The sequence below is a fragment of the Coregonus lavaretus genome (assembly GCF_964263955.1).
Source record: "Coregonus lavaretus genome assembly, chromosome: 6".
NCBI lineage: Eukaryota > Metazoa > Chordata > Actinopteri > Salmoniformes > Salmonidae > Coregonus > Coregonus lavaretus.
In genome coordinates this window covers 23,676,773-23,696,949 of record NC_139993.1, presented here as the reverse complement: position 1 = coordinate 23,696,949, position 20,177 = coordinate 23,676,773, and the positions used below count along the sequence as shown (strand labels likewise).

The following is a 20,177-nucleotide window of genomic DNA, read 5'->3' as shown; positions in this document are numbered from 1 at the left end:
ACAGGAGGACCCTCAGCCCCTGCCCCAGTCCCAGCCGCTGCTCCAGTCCTATCCCTAGCTCTAGAAGAGCACCCCCTAATAGAGGGGGGGCTGATAGCGAAGGACCTGGGGCACATCCTTACTGTCCTGAAGTATCGGCTGGACCGATACAGAAGACTCCCTGTGGTCGCCACATGCCTCACCGGGGAGGAATACACGCGCCAGTGGCAGGAGAGGGGTGAGAAGGAGAGGGCCGGGGCAGAGGAGAAAGGGCGTCGGGCAGCCCTCAGAACACAGAGGGCACAGGAGAGGGCTGCCATGGATGAGACCATTGACGCCATCGCCTCTGCTGGACCCCCTGCTGGAACCACTCCTGACAGCTGCATCACCACTGCCAGTGCCTCCCAGTGTGCAACACCTGTAGGAGCCGCCGGAGTCCCCAGCTGCAGAGGAAGGCCACATGCCTACTCTCCCGGCCACACCATCGTCGGCCCCTCAACCCCACCATTACAAACACCAGCTCCTCCAAGCCATCGTCGGCGGTTTTGTCCACCACCACCCCAATGCACACCACCCCCCATGTCTGTCACCACCAACACAGCCTCCTCTGGACCAACTGCCTCCTCCGTCTCCCCTGGTCACACCACCATAGCAGCCTCGTCTGGTGTCCCTGCCCCCTGCAATTTGAATACCACCACCTCCACAGGTAAACACATGTTAAATTACGAAAAAATGACTGTTTGTTATCTGTTTTATAAAACAGCAATGTAAAAAAAAAATATATATATATCTTTATATATCTACAGTACATAGCACCAGCCCTCAAGTCATCTCCGCCTCCTCCTAAACCTCTGCAGCTTCCTCCAGAGGTATTGATGTAAAAAAGTTGCAAAGGGTTTTCATGCAACATGCTCTGTCTAACACTACTTTTTCTCAAACTGCAGCACAGAAAAGGAAGAGAAAAGCTACATCGGTCACATCTGTCACACCACCCATGGCACCACTCTCAGGTACTTCATAATCTGTTTTTCCTCGCTCTCTCAATTGTATCAATTACTATTGTTGTTGAAGAACTTTTACATTTTGCAAAACCATATTAATCAATTTGTATTATTCTTTTATTTTTTATAAAAGAAGACACCACCTGCTGTGCTCGCTGCGGGGAGCATGATCCGCCTGCAAGCTCCTCTCAGGAGTGTAGATCCGAGGTGCCATGGGTGTGCTGTGACTTTTGCCAGCACTGGTTCCACTGCAGGTGTGTGCAGTGGGATCAAGAGGTAGCGGTGGAGCTGGATTTTTATTGTGATTTTTGTGACAATATAGGGATGGAGGTCGAGATGTAATTGTTTGTTTTGTTTGTGTTCATATGAAATTATTTATTTGTTCAAAAAAATACATGTCTAAAATATAATATATATATTTATTGAACCCATCTTGTGTATTTCTTCCTTTACTTTCCAAGTGCACCTCTGCAACACAAACTCCAACAGTGTTTTCATTGTTTTATGTTAATGCACATAACTGAAATTAAAGTGTATTTGATGTAAATTATTAATACTCATATTTCATTTGGTTACAACACTGAATATGTTGGTGAAGAACCATTTTTTAAGAGTCCACAAGAGGGCGCACCGGGCTACGCAATGAAAAGTTGACAGGCAAATCATTATTTTTTACCGGAAGACTAGCCAACTAGTCAACTATCTAGTAAACACTTCGGGTACGTGGTTGGTGTCTCTTTTTTCAACAAAATTAAACGGATATATCTTGTAATTGAACAAAATAGTAAGGTGCCCAATAACTGGGGGCCGTATACAGATAATACGGGACGTATTTTTTTGCTAAACCGCTTATCAAAAGCAGATAACAGTAATATTTCAAATGAAATGTCAAACTTGCTAATTGCTAAACCGTTAGCTAACATTTTTACGACACCAATAATCACAAAACATTGAAGGCTTGATCACAAGATAACACTGTTGAAGGTAATATATTTCTTAAACACTGTTGAATATGCCGATAATACGGGATTCTACGCTAGCTAGTAGCATGCCCACCACTAGCTAACTATACAGATATCACGGACATTAACTAGCTAGCTTATCAACGTGCAAATATATAACGTACTCTGGCTATATAGCTAGCTAAAGGCTTTTCGTACTTGAATAATATTATTTAACGTTTTCCACAAATATTTTTGACATTTCGTCGAAAATATGTGTAGAGAGATCCAAACTATATTCCAAGTTATAATTTGGTCCTTACCTGCCGCATGGCCATTCCAGAGAAGAAAGATCAAGACGACATCAGTTGAACTGTTACAAGCACAATTGTTGTTGGTTGTTACTTAGAAATATTCGTTAAAATTTAGCAGCATATTCCCTTGGATTTTGATTTGCAATGCCAGTCTTTTTCAACACATTAATTAAGTACTATATTCAAAAATGTAAGTAAAACCAGTAAGTAAGTAAAAATCATTGATTTTCTTTTGCAATATTTACTAAGCCTGTGGGTCATTTTTTACAGTGTAGCCATGCTGGTTAAGTGTGCCTTGAATTCTAAATAAATCACAAACAGTGTCACCAGCAAAGCACCCCCACACCATAACACCACCACCTCCATGCTTTACAGTGGGAACTACACATGCGGAGATCATCCGTTCACATACACCGCATCTCACAAAGACACGGCGGTTGGAACCAAAAATCTCAAATTTGGACTCCAGACCAAAGGACAAATTTCCACCGGTCTAATGTCCATTGCTCGTGTTTCTTGGCCCAAGCAAGTCTCTTCCTCTAATTGGTGTCCTTTAGTAGTGGTTTCATTGCAGCAATTCAACCATGAAGGCCTGATTCACACAGTCCCCTCTGAACAGTTGATGTTGAGACGTGTCTGTTACTTGAACTCTGTGAAGCATTTATTTGGGCTGCAATTTCTGAGGCTGGTAACTCTAATGAACTTGTCCTCTGCAGCAGAGGTAACTCTGGGTCTTCCATTCCTGTGGCAGTCCTCATGAGAGCCAGGTTCATCATAGTGCTTGATAGTTTTTACGACGCACTTGAAGAAACTTTCAAAGTTCTTGACATTTTCCGTATTGACTGACCTTCATGTCTTAAAGTAATGATGGACTGTCATTTCTCTTTGCTTTTTTGAGCTGTTCTTGCCATAAAATGGACTTGGTCTTTTACCAAATAGGGCTATCTTCTGGATACACCCTCTACCTTGTCACAACACAACTGATTGGCTCAAACGCATTAAGATGGAAATCAATTCCACAAATGAACTTTTAACAAGGCACACTTGTTAATTGAAAGGCATTCCAGGTGACTACCTCATGAAGCTGGTTGAGAGAATGCCAATAGTGGCTACTTTGAAGAATCTCAAATATAAAATATATTTTGATTTGTTTAACACTTTTTGGGTTACTACATGATTCCGTATGTGTTATTACATAGTTTTGATGTCTTCACTATTATTTTACAATGTAAAACATTTTAAATATAAAGAAAAACCCTTGAATGAGTAGGTGTCCAAACTTTTGACTGGTAGTGTAAGTATTCAGACCCTTTACTTTGTTGAAGCACCTTTGGCAGCGATAACAGTCTTCTTGGGTATGACGCTATAATCTTGGCACACCTGTATTTGGGGAGTTTCTCCCATTCTTCTCTACAGATCCTCTCAAGCTCTGTCAGGTTGGAAGGGGAGCGTCGCTGCACAGCTATTTTCAGGTCTCTCCAGAGATGTTCGATCGGGTTCAAGTCTGGGCTCTGGCTGGGCCACTCAAGGACATTCAGAGACTTGTGCTTAGGGTCATTGTCCTGTTGGAAGGTGAACCTTCGCCCCAGTCTGAAGTCCTGAGCGCTCTAGAGCAGATTTTAATCAAGGATCGCTTTGTACCGTTCAACTTTCCCTCGATCCTGACTAGTCTCCCAGTCCCTGCCACTGAAAAACATCCCCAAAGCATGATGCTGCCACCACCGTGCCAGGTTTCATCCAGACGTGACATCTTGGCATTCAATTCAAAGAGTTCAATCTTGGTTTCATCAGACCAGAGAATCTTGTTTCTCATGGTCTGAGAGTCCTTTAGGTACATTTAGGCTAACTCCAAGCGGGCTGTCATGTGCCTTTTACTGAGGAGTGGCTTCCTTCTGGCCACTCTACCATAACGGCCTGATTGGTGGAGTGCTGCAGAGATGGTTGTCCTTCTGGAAGGTTCTCCCATCTCCACAGAGGAACTCTGGAGCTCTGTCAGAGTGAGCATTGGGTTTTTGGTCACCTCCCTGACCAAGGCTCTTCTCCCCCGATTGCTCAGTTTGGCTGGGTGGCCAGCTCTAGGAAGAGTCTTGGTGGTTCCAAACTTCTTCCATTTAAGAATGATGGAGGCCACTGTGTTCTTGGGGACCTTCAATGCTGCAGAATTTTTTTGGTACCCTTCACCAGATCTATGCCTTGACACAATCCTGTCTCGGACAATTCCTTCGACCTCAGGGCTTGGTTTTTGCTCTGACATGCAACTGTGGGACCTAATATAGACAGGTGTGTGTGTCTTTCCAAATCATGTCCAATCAATTGAATTTACCACAGGTGGACTCCAATCAAGTTGTAGAAACATCTCAAGAATTATCAATGGAAACAGGATGCACCTGAGCTCAAGTTCGAGTCTCATAGCATATGGTCTGAATACTTATATAAAACATATATTTGTTTAACATTTTTAATAAATTTGCAAACATTTGTAAAAATCTGTTTTCGCCTTGTCATTATGGGTTATTGTGTGTAGATTAATGAGGAAAAAAAGTAATTTAATCAATTTCTTGAATACGTTTGTAACGTAACAAAATGTGGAAAAAGGGAAGCGGTCTGAATACTTTCCGAATGCACTGATTTTGTACATGCCTTTTAAGGCCAGGCACCACTCCCTCGTAGGGTATTATTTTCCCTTAAATATATCACAATCAACTTTTACCAGTTGAATGTAAACACAAATATAATATTTTTTTTGTATAAAAATGTATCATTTGCAAATGAGGCAATAGCTCATTAAATATGCACATATTTGCATATCGTGCAAATCAATTTTTCTGGACACTGAATGAAGTCAGCCTAAATATTTTGATTTCATTCTGTTAAGACAGTCCAGGATCGGACTTGTCCAGAGCAGATTGTGGATAATACTTTTTAAATCTTTCTATCTGTAAAATACTAAAGACATATTGTTGGTGCATTTTTTGAAAGAAAATGTTATCTAGAATAAAACATTTACAACATATCAGCAATTCCTTCTGCGCAAGTCTGGAGAATATATATTATCTAAGGATAACCACACAAAATTTGGTGACTACAGATGCTTCTGAAGCTGAGAAAAAATTGTTGACGTTTGGGAAGAGTCTGACTTTCGGGAAATGGGAGTTAAAGACAAGTACACTGAATTTAAACTACCAAATGCCTATTTAGACCCAATCACCATCTCTTCAAAGTAAGTTACTAAATATAGTCCAGTTTGTAACACTCTCTATGAAATGAACTTTTAAATTATATGTAATTTAATGTGGTTAGGTTTGAAATTATTGATGTGCTGTATATCCATTTTAAAGTGGTTTAAATTCATTACAATTTTGAAGACAGTAGTATGATAAACTAAAGAAAATAAAAAAAATCATTAAGTTTAACATTGTTTACTTTTAGAAAATAATAATAATAATAATGGACCAAAATACCTACAAATCTCTAAATTGATAGGCAGATGCAAAAATGTCATTTTAGCCTGGCTTTAAGTGCTGACATATACAATTGTTTATGGCAAATCCAACCCTTGGAATTTAGGTACAGTATGAAAATAAGGAGACAATTAGGCTATAGGACATAAGCATTACAGGTCATATTTTCTGAGGTTCATTTTATTTCATTCATTTTAGCAATGTTGCTTGCAAAATGATTGCAGTTGTTCCCATAGATAGAAAGTACATGGTTGCTCTATGTATCATTGACCCTGGATAAGCTAACCTTTTAGGTTCCGACCCCTCTTTAGCTGATTTCTGCCATGAAACTTCCCCAACGAGGCAACTTCCATGGTAATCGACCCAGTCATCTACTGGCTGACAAGCTTCGCAGTAATGATCAATTAGCGGATATTGCAACTCTTGAATCTGTATTAAGTGAAGTACTATCAGAAACCAAATGAATCAACCAAAGATTCTCCCATTTATATAAAGAATTGTACACCTCTGATTGTAAATCCACACCAAGCCACATCGAGTCCTTTTTAAAAGATATAAGAACCTCTTCTCTCAACTGAGGAAGCCGACTTGCTGGGAGCCCAAATCTCTCTCCATGAACTCAAAAGGGCATTGGATAACATGAATAAAGGCAAATCACCTGGTTGGGACGGTATTCCTCCTGAGGTCTTTTTAAAAATGTTGAACCAATTAGGTCACTGGTTGAAATGATTAACACAGCCGTTCACAAAGGTTCATTTGGAAAGGATGTAAATACAGCACTAATTTCGCTTTTATAAAAAAAATTGTAAGGACGCCTCCCAGTGCCCTCACCTTGCCCCCTATCTTTGATAAACACAGATATAAAACTATTTTCAAAAATTATGTCGTCCCATCTCAAAACTTACTTACCCAAATTGGTACATCCGGTCCAAAGCGGGTTTGTTAAAAACAATTATCCTCAGATAATCTCCGTCATCTATTACATATCTTACATGCTTCATCAGAAATCAAAGCTCCTTGGGCAGTTCTATCTCTCGATGCAGAAAAAGCTTTTGATAGACTAGAATGGTCATATCTTTGGTAGGTTTTGGAACATATGGGACTTGGCTCCAATTTCATTAATATGATTCAAATACTATATGCCAATCCCACAATCATAGTAATAACAGTCAATACCTGCTCTGTTCCGTTCAGAATAACTAGAAGTAGCAGGCAAGATGATCCCATCTCACCTCTGCTATTTTTATTGTCTATGGAGCCCCTGGCCCAGGAAATTCGAAAATCGAAAGAAATTACACCAATATCTCTCAATTCTATGGATCACGTCATGTCATTATACGCCAATGATATCTTACACTATCTAGACAATTTATCTCAATCCCTCCCAAGAGCTTTGAATATCATAGACAAATTCAACTCCATCTCAAGTTATAAAATACATCTAACCAAATCTGCCCGACTTCTTCTCATGACCTCGATGGAGGACTCCATCTTTACTTATGGAATCCCAAATCGTTTCCCATTTTAAATATTTGTGAATAGATATATTTCCTTCCTTACATAAAACCATTGCGAGAAACTTTAACAGAGCGCTCAAATCAATTAAATCCGACCTCAGTAGATGGACTAATATCCCAGTTGCTTTAACCAGCAGAATATCTATTTTCAAACTGAATATATTGCCACGGCTGAATTTATGTAGTTCAATGCTTCACTTGTCTCCCCCTTCTGGCTATTGGGATAAAATCCATAGTGCGGTTAAAAAATTTAAATGGCAAGGTAAGCAAACCCGGATAAAATTAACAAACTTGCAAAGAGGGAAAGACCTAGGAGGACTATCCGTACCAAACTTTAAATTGTATTTCCAGGCACTAGCATTTCGTCACATTCTAAATTGGTATAGACATGATTCTTCCACCCCCTGGCTGAATATAGAGAGAAATATGGTGTCTCCTATTGCCCTGGAAGACGTGGTCTTCACTGATATATCCCTTAAACAATGTAAACACTGCTTTGTACCTATTATTACTCACACAATTTCTATTTGCCGCAAAATTGAAAAACAATGTAACTGGGAATCAAAATGGCATGCCCATACTCCAATATTTCACAATAATGCTTTGTGATCTGGAGGGCAGCCTTTTGCATCCCCCCAATGGTCCAAATGTGGAATCAGTACCCTTGCAGATATCATGGACAGTAATGGTTTGAGAACATTCTAAGATTTGAAATATACATATACAGTACCCGGCAACTCCTTTTTTTTTTTTACAACTTAAGTCAGCTATGCTGGCCTATGGAGTCCCTTGGGAAACCCAACTACCGAACTATCCAATTATGGAATTCATAAATAAATGATCTGGGCTCACGATAGGACTGATCTCTATAATATATAAACAACTTTTGGAAAGCTCATATTCTGAGCTAGGTTCCCATAATCCGAACCGTCAACTTATACATTTTAAGTTTGTTCACAGACTGTATTTAAGACCAAGGAAAAGTTTTACGATGAAATTGGCCCCAACTCCCAACTGTTCACTGTGTCCCCTAAATCATGTATGCACATTCCTTCATATGATGTGGGAGTGCCTTGCAGTTAAATGCTTCTGGGACAAAGTTACAAAATTCCTTTCGAAGGGCATGAATGTACATAACGATGATAGCTCCTTGAATCACTCAATCAATCACAGACTACATGTATTCATGGATGCCAAGGAAAGCCAGGTCTCTCTGTGTTTCATAATTTTCCTTCAATTCGCAAGAGGCTGAATGTATCTCTCAGGAGAAAGCATCCGAGCGAGCGAAACAGCGCCCCTCTGTCTCTCTACGTGTAGGCCATCTATCTGATGCTGTTTGGTCCAAACGAGTATGACATTGTTGCCGCCCATAGCATTGAAGGCAAGGGAAGCCAGCGAAGATCTGGTCTCCATTGACAAAAAGTATACAAAATTAGCCAGTCAGCGTTGAGCTAAACTGAGCAAGCTCAAATGTGAATGGCCCTCCATAAATTTGCTGCCAAATGTACACGCTCATTATTGCCTTTGCAGATAATTCTGGGCATAGAGGGAACATGTTTTCCCGGCCATTCCAAGGTTTTGCCTCGGCCTAGAAGAAGACACAGAGGCCAGGCCAACAACACTTCAGCAAACAGGCAAAGATGTATAACAAATGTCATCCCATTCCATTTTCCATGTACGTCCTTGACAGTAAATATGGTAAATAACAGTTCAATGTTGTTGTTTTTCATGTGACATAGGCAGTGCAGAGGAAGGGATCCCTCTGAAGACTGGTATTGTAGCCCCGGACAAGCACACCTGTTTCAACTTGTCAACTAATCATCAGGCACTCAATGAGTTGAATCCGTTATGTTTGTCAAGGGCAACAACAAAAATGTGTGTGGTTGGGGGTACTCGGGGATTGGAGTTGGGAACCACTGAAATAACACATATGGAATCATGTAGTAACAAAAAAATTGTTAAACAAGTCCAAATATATTTTAGATTTTAGATTATTCAAAGTAGCCACCCTTTGCCTTGATGACAGCTTTGCACACTCTTGGTATTCTCTCAACCAGCTTCACCTGGAATGCTTTTCCAACAGTCTTGAAGAAGTTCCCACATATGCTGAGCACTTGTTGGCTGCTTTGCCTTCACTATGCGTTCCAAATCATCCCAAACCATCTCAATTGGGTTGAGGTTGGGTGATTGTGGAGGCCAGGTCATCTGATGCAGCACTCCATCACTCTCCTTCTTGGTCAAATAGCCCTTACACAGCCTGGAGGTGTGTTGGGTCATTGAAAAACAAATGATTGTCCCACTAACTCCAAACCAGATGGGATGGCGTATCGCTGCAGAATGCTGTGGTAGCCATGCTGGTTAAGTGTGCCTTAAATTCTAAATAACAGATAGTGTCACAAGCAAAGCACCCCCACACCATCACACCTCCTCCTCCGTACTTCACAGTGGGAACCACACATGCAGAGATCATCTGTTCACCTACTCTGCGTCTCACAAAGACACGGCGGTTGGAACCAAAAATCTCAAATTTGGATTCATCAGACCAAAGGACAGATTTCCACCGGTCTACTGTCCATTGCTCATGTTTCTTGGCCCAAGCAAGTCTCTTCTTAATGGTGTCCTTTAGTAGTGGTTTCTTTGCAGCAATTCGACCATGAAGGCCTGATTGAGGCAGTCTCCTCTGAACAGTTGATGTTGAGATGTGTCTGTTACTTGAACTCTGTGAAGCATTTATTTGGGCTGCAATTTCTGAGGCTGGTAAATCTAATGAACTTATCCTCTGCAGCAGAGCTAACTCTGGGTCTTCCTTTCCTGTGGCGGTCCTCATGAGAGCCATTTTCATCATAGCGCTTGATGTTTTTTTCAAAGTTCTTGACATTTTCTGTATTGACTGACCTTCATGTCTTAAAGTAATGATGGACTGTCATTTCTCTTTGCTTATTTGAGCTGTTCTTGCCATAATATGGACTTGGTCTTGTCATCAAGGCAAGCAAAGGGTGGCTACTTTGAATAATCTCAAATATAAAATATACCTTGATTTGTTTAACACTTTTCTGGTTACAACATGATTCCATATGTGTTATTTCATAGTTTTGATATCTTCACTATTATTCTACAATGTAGAAAATAGTAAAAATAAAGAAAACCCTGGAGTGAGTAGGTGTGTCCAAACTTTTGACTGGTACTGTAGATCGTCCTGTTCTGTACATATATTAATGTTGTTGATTTTTGTTTCAGTTTATGCTTGACTTCAATTAACCACTGATAGTTAGTTTGAGAAAAATTGTTCTTTCACTCAGGCTACCCATGCTTTTAATTAATTTAATAGGCAAAATAAAAATGTGTTAGAAACAATGAGAAACCAAGAAATGTGCAACATTCTGGTGCTAACGGTTGTATAATCGCATAGTTTGTGTATTCATACAATATTAAATAAAAATATGAAAACTGAATTTAGTTATTGTATTGTATTTCTACATTCTGTTTTTCATGATTCATTCATTGTTTTCAGGCAATTCATTCATAGTTTTGAAGCCGCTGCTTGTTAACCAATTAAAATAACTAAATCCTTCAGTTAACCAATTACAATAAACCTATCAAACATATTTTATTTTCAAAGAGCAATAATGTATTGCACCTCTCTTGCTTATGTGGAAGTACTGATAAAAAGGGCATAAATGTAAGTCACAAATCAATTTTAATTTAAAAGACGTACTAATGATGGTACAAAACTCGTCGAAAATAAACACGCACTAATGTGAATTCACTGTCATTATTTCTGACTGAAGTCTCCTTGTATTTTTTTTCTCTCCAGTGATAGGGTTGCAGAAAAACGTGTGTATGACATGTAAAATAACTGGTTCCTGCGACACTGGCAGAATATAAGCCGGTTTGAGGATTTAAAAAAATATACTGACATGATGTTTTAAATGTTATAAGAATCGAAATATACAGACTTTTTACGATTATTTAAATCATATTTTTTCTTCACCCTGTCCAACAATCAGGATGGGATTAAATATTTGACAATGACGAGCTGTAATTTCATCAGGCACTAACTAGATATACCTAACTATGGGTCTTTCGGAAGGGGGCTTTCATTATTCAGCAAAACAATTATTTTCAAGAGACAAGTGGACACTGTTGAGAACAACGGACACTTTTACGGTCCTTTCAAGGTTTTGATTTTCCATAAGTTCATTGTTGCTAACTGAAACGGAAACCTGGGTTCGTGGAGTTGAGGGGGAGAATAAAGAACCAAACATGATAACATCTGCCGGTAAGCAGTAGCAAATGTCAGCATTATGGAAAACGGGAAAGATGCTAGCTAACATCTATTGATTTAGCTGAGTCACATAGCTGGCTAGCTACCCATTTTACAAACTTTTCAAGCGAACTAACTAACTAGCTAGAAACGGACAAATGTATTCCAAAACATTATTATTAGTTGGCTATATTGTTTCATGACGACTATAGTCGGCATTAGCCGTTGGACAACGTAATTTAGCTAACGTTACCTAGTTAGCTGGCTAACGTTAGCTAGCTGGCTGGCTATCTAACGTTAGCTACCTGGCTATCTAACGTTAGTTACCTAGTTAGTACCGGCATCACATTAGCTGTCACATTTACATTTTAGTCATTTAGCAGACGCTCTTATCCAGAGCGACTTACAGTTAGTGCATTGTTACCTAGTAGGAGGGTGTCCAATAAAAAAACGCATATTTTGACCAATGGGTAAAATATGTTAATTGTGTAGATAATCGACGAAAACCAATGGTTGAAACCTTACGTATCTATCGTAATCCGTTCCCAATTTATTGGAGTTTTTACCTTTGTATGATGGCGACTAAATCAGTGTAGGCCAGAGAAAAAGTTACAAAAATCAAGACAATATCATCGTGTAAGATAGGCTGGATGTTGTGCGAGAATTAGGCTACCTGACTGATTTACCATTGAACTCGTCATCTTCTCAAATCCGGAGGACATAAAACAATATCTATAGATAAGATCGATACAGTGGCGTTCGGTGCCGTTTAAGGGAGGACAATTATTTGTTTTTATGAGCATGGCCTTATTTCTATTACAGCATAATGGATGACTGTCATTCATATTCCATTCACCCAGTTCAATGTAACATCGATAGGTTTAGGTTACTACATGATACTCGAATTTTCCCTATACCCATCATGAGGTTGCCACAACTTAGCCTATGAATGAAAGTTTACAACGTAGGTGCATAGGTCGAGAGAAACATTTGAGTAATCAAGGTGACAGTGACACATTCAATTCCGCCTTGCACACGCTTGCCTGCATCTAGCTGATCGAGGGTGTAATCGTTAGTCCAACAGTTACAAACGAGAGTATCTATTGGACAAATTCAGGTATATTTATCCACGTTCCGTTTGAGAAATGTTTTTCAACAGAATCGGAGGAATAAATACACCCCTGATCACCCTCAAACACAGTTCACTTTCATAGCAGCCACAAACAAACAGCATATTTACATTGCTCGTTAATTCCTTCTCGCATCTACGCACTCTCCTCCTCTCACCTTTTCCTTTTCTCACCACACTATTGGCATTCTCTCAACCAGATTCATGAGGTAGTCACCTGGAATGCATTTCAATTAACAGGTGTGTCTTGTTACATTTTAAATTTTAGTCATTTAGCAGACGCTCTTATCCAGAGCGACTTACATGAGCAATTAGGGTTAAGTGCCTTGCTCAAGGGCACATCGACAGATTTTTCACCTAGTCTGCTCGGGGATTGGAACCAGCGACCTTTCGGTTACTGGCACAACGCTCTTAACCACTAAGCTACCTGCCGCCCCGAATTTGTTAAAATTTAATTTGTGGAATTTCTTTCCTTCTTAATGCATTTGAGCCAATCAGTTGTGTTGTGACAAGGTAGGGGGTGTATACAGAAGATAGCCCTATTTAGTAAAAGACCAAGTCCATATTATGGCAAGAACAGCTCAAATAAGCAAAGAGAAATGACAGGCCATCATTACTTTAAGACATGAAGGTCAGTCAATACGGAACATTTCATGATCTTTGAAAGTTTCTTAAAGTTCAGTCGCAAAAACCATCAAGCGCTATGATGAACCTGGCTCTCATGAGGACCGCCACAGGAATGGAAGACCTAGAGTTACCTCTGCTGCAGAGGATAAGTTCATTAGAGTTACCAGCCTCAGAAATTGCAGCCCAAATAAATGCTTTACAGAGTTCAAGTAACAGACACATCTCAACAAACTGTTCAGAGGAGACTTTGTGAATCAAGCCTTCATGGTCGAATTGCTGCAAAGAAACCACTACTAAAGGACACCAATAAGAAGAGACTTGCTTGGGCAAAGAAACATGAGCAATGGACATTAGACCGGTGGAAATCTGTCCTTTGGTCTGGAGTCCAAATTTGAGATTTTTGGTTCTAACCGCTGTGTCTTTGTGAGATGCAGTGTAGGTAAACGGATGATCTCCGCATGTGTAGTTCCCGCCGTGAAGCATGGAGGAGGAGGTGTGGGGGTGCTTTGCTGGTGACACTGTCTGTTATTTAGAATTTTGGCATACTTAACCAGCATGGCTACCACAGCATTCTGCAGCGATACGCCATCCCATCTGGTTTGGAGTTAGTGGGACAATCATTTGTTTTTCAATGACCCAACACACCTCCAGGCTGTGTAAGGGCTATTTGACCAAGAAGGAGAGTGATGGAGTGCTGCATCAGATGACCTGGCCTCCACAATCACCCGACCTCAACCCAATTGAGATGGTTTGGGATGAGTTGGGGCGGCAGGTAGCTTAGTGGGTAAGAGCGTTGTGCCAGTAACTGAAAGGTCGCTGGTTCTAATCGCCGAGCCGACTAGGTGAAAAATCTGTCGATGTGCCCTTAAGCAAGGCACTTAACCCTAATTGCTCCTGTAAGTCGCTCTGGATAAGAGCGTCTGCTAAATCACTAAAATGTAAAATGTAAATGTAATGAGTTGGACCGCAGAGTGAAGGAAAAGCAGCCAACAAGTGCTCAGCATATGTGGGAACTCCTTCAAGACTTTTGGAAAAGCATTCCAGGTGAAGCTGGTTGAGAGGGTGGCTACTTTGAAGAATCTCAAATATAAAATATATTTTGATTTGTTTAACACTTTTATTGGTTACTACATGATTCCATATGTGTTATTTAATAGTTTTGATGTCTTCACTATTATTCTACAATGTAGAAAATAGTTCAAATAAAAACCCTTGAATGAGTAGGTGTGTCCAAACTTTTGACTGGTACTGTATATTCAGCCCAAGGGCATAACGTCCAGTTTGGCCGCTAGGCATGGATTTATTTTTTGGGGGCATTACGGCCACACAAGGGGGCATCCACGGCCATGGCCGTCGATGCCGCCCGGAAATTTGAGGCCCTAGACTAGACACAAAAAATTGCCGCCCTCCTATCACCGCAAAGTAGAATAGTAGCCTAGGCTATACAGTGTCGCCCGGCAATGCACTTTTATGAATTCCCATGTGGTAACCTACCGTTTGTAAAACAGACAATTTGTCATTTGGTTACATTAATTTCAGTTAATGCATGTATTATGTACAGTAACTTACCGCTCTCATTCTCTGGTTGGAAACGTTATTTGCAGAGTTCACAACCTGCTACACTTATGAGAGATACGTTTTGGTTTATTTCATATCATTTACGCGCTCCATGTGAGCAATGAGCATGTGTCTGGTTTCTCTGTCCTGTTAATGTTGACGGAGCGCGCTTGCCTGAGCACGCATTGAAGAACCTGGCCTGCTTCTTGCAAATGTCAAATGTAGGAAAGTGCCCAGCTGGGCTTTTCTTCACCTCACACAGTACGTCAACGAAGTCAGTAAAAAAAAAAAAACTTCCATTCAAATTATAATAGTTCCTCACAGTATTTGAAAAATGTTTTCAACACTCTCCCTCTCGATAATCAGCGTCGCTGATAAACAGGCTATGGAAATGTTGCGTGTATTTGTTTCTATTTTAATGATTTTCAATTTCATACTATAGCATAACTGTCAATTCAAGCTTTCCAAAATGTGGAAAAAGTAAAGGGGTCTGAATACTTTCCGAATGAAGTGTATAGATAGTAGGGCTGTCAAAGTTAATGCGTGACATTTTTAATGCCAGTAACTTTTTTGACGCCGTTAATCGCATCTCCATTTGTTCACCGCACGGACCCTTTTAATCGCACATGTTTCCGCACAGACCCTTTTTAGCGCAACGCTCAACACGCTCTATGCCGTGTGCTATTGTGATGCGAGCAGCTTTGAACAACAATTTAAGGAAAACTTACAGAAAGTTCAACCATAAACACATTCCTATGTTTCTTTAGATAACAACAAAAACATAATTTGTACAGAAGTAGCTAGATTAAGGGTGTTTTCACACAGTTTTGAACTATAGTTCGAATCAGAGTTTGGCTATTTGTTACATTTGTATTTTTTTTGTTTGGTTGATTTAACATTTTCAAACGAACAAAAATTCCTAAATATAACCACGTGTCCATGCAAGTCATTTGTTTATTGGACAAAAATGCTCACGTTAAATCCATTTATGACTATCATCACTTGTGTGTCCCAATCTTCATATTACTTTCACATTGGTCTTGCAACAACATGCGGGAGGAAACCGCACAATATTCAGTAGCCTATATCCCCGGGATATAACATCTTCCCTAATCTACATCAAATGCGCTCATAAATGCGCCGCTACTCACAATGTTTCAGAGACGGGGCCTAAAATTAACACCTGCCCCCCGGCCAAATGTGGGTCGATTTTGGCATTGGCGGATAAGAATGTCTAATTCACCAGCCACGTTGGCGGGTGGTCACACTCAGGGCTCTACAGTGCGAGCATTTCATAAAAAATGTCAAAAGTCAAGTATGGGTACGTGCAAGTTGTATAGTTAAATAAATGCTACAGTAACTGTTTTCAAAGTATGTCTGCCGGGGGGGTGCGCGCAACTCAATATTAGGAAATGTGTTCCTAATGTTTGGTTTACGCAGTGATAATTGCACAAGAAAGATACATTTATGGATTTTAACGTATTGTTTTCTCTTTATTCAAACCACCCTCCTTTCATCCACACAATATTTCATGACCTTAAGCCCGTCCGTCCCACTAGCTCAGACACCCAGTGCAGGTTAAGTGGCACGGTGCACTCGCGCTATAAGGGGGACATCGGCTGTGCTAATACGGACTTGATCAGTGAGACACATTTGACAGAAGTTCCGAAAGTAACACAAATTCTAGTACCTAACAGTTTTTCATGTTTACATTTACATTTTACTCATTTAGCAGACGCTCTTATCCAGAGCGACTTACAGTTAGTGAATACATATTTTTTTATACTGGCCCCCCGTGGGAATCGAACCCACAACCCTGGCGTTGCAAACGCCATGCTCTATCAACTGAGCTACATCCCTGCCGGCCATTCCCTCCCCTACCCTGGACGATGCTGGGCTAAGTGTGCGCCGCCCATGAGTCTCCCGGTCGCGGCCGGCTGCGACAGAGCCTGGATTCGAACCAGGATCTCTAGTTAGCACAGGCACAGTTAGCACTGCGATGCAGTGCCTTAGACCACTGCGCCACTCAGGAGACAAGTATTGAAAAAGTGTTCTAGTATTGAAAAAGTACCGAAGTTTCGGGATACCTTGCAACACTAGTACTTAATCAGGTAAAAACGGCTTAATGCTTCAAAAAACGTGCTGTGATTTATTGATTTTGATGATGTACCAGAAATCACCAAAACATGTTTGCCCTTACATGTAGTATTTTAGTATACGCTGTTCATATTAATGCAAAGTTCCTTTTCTTTTTCGACTTCTCACAAAAGCAAGCATATATCTGTGAAATGTAAATGAAGCCCTGAGCTTACCACAAGCTTTTTATTTTCAAAGCCTTTTACATTTAATTCAGCTCATGTCATGCTAATTTTGCTATTTGCGACCAATGAAAACAACTTGGAAGACAATTACCACAAAATGTAAAATCCTCAAGTTTGTCAAGAAAGCTGCACCGCTCTGACAACAGAGCTCTGTGCTTATTATCGGATGTAGTAAGTTAAGAAATCTGAATTTTTGGTTATAATGTTAATTATATGTTAGAGAAAGACCCCACTGAACGATTCATAACATAAATAATCATATTTGTCTTGGTGAAATTAATTTTTATAACACAAGTGAAATGTCATCACATTTTTACATTTTAGTGATTTAGCAGACGCTCTTATCCAGAGCGACTGACAGGAGCAATTAGGGTTAAGTGCCTTGCTTAAGGGCACATCGACCGATTTTTCACCTAGTCGGCTCGGGGATTAGAACCAGCGACCTTTCGGTTACTGGCACAACGCTCTTACCCACTAAGCTACCTGCGGCCCACTAAGCGTGTTTTCACCACTCTGGGCAGAGTGGGTGGACACCCTACTAGTTGTCAACAGTTGTGCCCGGTCCATCTAGCTAGTAGGCAAACTAGATAATGTAAAACAACATGCTGTATAATTTGTTTTCAAAGCCCGGTAAACGTGGCTACTTCGAGTTTGACCTGTTTGGGCTTCACATGTAGCTAACTTAGCTAGCTAGGTAACTATGACCGTCACAAATGAGATGGCGAACGTTAGCTAGCTATCTACACATATGTATCATGTTTTATCCATGATGTTGAAACTGACTAGCTACATATTATTTGATTTCAGCTGGAATCATTTCACTCCTGGATGAGGAGGAGCCCCAGCTCAAGGTAAGAATACACCAGTGGTCACCAATCCTGGACCTACAGTATACCAAAATCCTGTTAGATTAACATTTAAAGATCATGGTCTAACGTTGGGATTGTTTTGCTTATAGGAGTTTGCTCTGCACAAGCTGAACTCCATTGTCAATGACTTCTGGGCTGAGATATCAGGATCTGTTGACAAAATGTAAGTTTTTAGATAAGGAAATAAAGCACAAAATTGTCAGTTTTATTGTTTTATTGGAAGGGGAAAAATGACAAGTGACAAGTGAAAGTTTTTCATGTTAAATGGCTTTATTTCTAAATGGCGTCTCTCCTCACAGCGAGGTCCTGTATGAAGATGAGACATTTCGGAGCAGGGCGTTTGCTGCCTTGGTGGCTTCTAAAGTGTTCTACCACCTTGGGGCGTTTGATGAGTCTTTGAACTACGCTCTGGGTGCAGGAGACCTTTTCAATGTCACAGACGACTCTGAGTATGTGGAGACCATTATCGGTGAGTGACGTCACAACTGCATGTTCTGGTGTCCCCAAGTACACAATCTTGATAATGACCTCCTGCTGATCTTTAGGCTTCCCTTTTGTTACATTACACATAGTCACCTCAGTAACGTTCAATTGATGTATACCCAATGACCAGCGTTGCTAATTCAGATATCAACCCACTGATACCACAAATCACAGCACTTGATTATTCCTCAGTGGTATAAAGCAGTTCTTTGATGACCTCGGTCTCTCCCTCAGCCAAATGCATCGACCACTACACCAAGCAACGCGTGGAGAACGCTGAGCTTCCCGAGGATGAGGAGAAGAAGAGCATCGACCCCCGGCTGGAGGGCATCGTCAACAAGATGTTCCTGCGGTGCCTGGGCGACCACAAGTACAAGCAGGCCATCGGCATTGCCCTGGAGACGCGGCGCCTGGACATCTTTGAGAAGACCATCCTCGAATCGGTCAGTGGTTCCCGTGGTCTTCTTCTGAACCAATTCTGTTTTGGTTCCACAAATGTATGTTTAATTTGACTACTTCATGTAATCAAAAATTATTCGCTTCATGAAAATCCACAGATCCATGTCTTTTTGGTTTAACCTACATTTGAATGGAATGTTTTTGTTGTGGTGTAAAACTTTTTTTCCAATAACAAATTGCAACATTTTATGTTGAAATTCTAACCCTCTTCCTTCTTCTCGTCTTGTACAGAACGACGTTAGTGGCCTACTGGCCTACAGCTTGAAGGTCTGTATGTCACTGATGCAGAACAAGAAGTTCCGCAACGAGGTCCTCCGAGTGCTGGTCAAGCTCTATATGAATCTGGAGAAGCCTGACTTCATCAACGTTTGCCAGGTAACAGGAAGAAAGGACACTTCAATTTGGGCTCCGATTTTTGTTAATAATATCCATTCAGCTTCCCACAGTTTGATGGTTGGATGGTTCTCCGATTTCACCATCTGAAACTGTAGCATCTTGACCCAGTGGAATTAGACAGTCAGTCAATGGCAAATTACTTTGAAAATAAACATTGTCACATGCACACCTTATTGTTAGGGGGGTAGGTGAGAAACTACATGAGGAAAAGAGAAGACAAACACAATATTGTTCATAAACCACCTTTATTTGTAGCAATGTTTTGGTCTGAGGTGTCTTCATCAGGACAAACAGGTTGCATGTGCCCATACTCACGTGTTGCCAGCAGAATCAGTCGCTTTGAGGCTGACTAGAGATTACCGGTCTTCATTCCCCCCCACCTAAATCTCTTTTAGTTTTAGTTACTGCATTTTAGCTTTTAGCTTCAAATGTGTACAATATCAAATAAATACACCTTACTAATACAAGGAAGTAACCACGTGACCACCATGCATCACACTCAAACTTTGTCTCTTTCTCTCCTCCACAGTGCCTGATCTTCCTGGACGACCCACAGGCGGTGAGTGACATCCTAGAGAAGCTGGTGAAGGAAGACAACCTGCTGATGGCCTATCAGATCTGCTTCGACCTGTACGAGAGCGCCAGCCAGCAGTTCCTCTCCTCCGTCATCCAGAACCTGCGCACCGTGGGCACGCCCATCCCTGCCGTGCCCGGCTCCACCAACACGGGCACCGTGCCCACCCTGGACAAAGACAGGTGGGCGATGCGGAGGGTACAGTCTCAGGGTGTGAGGGGTAGGGAAAGGAAAGAGAAAGGGGTTAAGGAAAGATCTAGGGAGCACGGAAAATGGGTAGAAAAT

The 20,177-nt window shown here is 40.9% G+C and overlaps 1 protein-coding gene across 1 annotated transcript in view; it reads left to right on the top strand.

Annotated features, from left to right (window-relative positions):
• The first annotated feature begins 11,337 nt into the window (after positions 1-11,337).
• The window catches only part of LOC311130833 (26S proteasome non-ATPase regulatory subunit 1), a 116,675-nt gene continuing 107,835 nt past the window's right edge, over positions 11,338-20,177 (top strand). Inside the window, exons 1-7 of the mRNA XM_084163637.1 lie at positions 11,338-11,492; positions 17,919-17,962; positions 18,070-18,143; positions 18,280-18,449; positions 18,698-18,906; positions 19,154-19,297; positions 19,848-20,074. Coding sequence (XP_084019763.1) covers positions 11,477-11,492; positions 17,919-17,962; positions 18,070-18,143; positions 18,280-18,449; positions 18,698-18,906; positions 19,154-19,297; positions 19,848-20,074 — 884 coding nt within the window. The 5' untranslated portion in view covers positions 11,338-11,476. The remainder of the gene's footprint in view (positions 11,493-17,918; positions 17,963-18,069; positions 18,144-18,279; positions 18,450-18,697; positions 18,907-19,153; positions 19,298-19,847; positions 20,075-20,177) is intronic.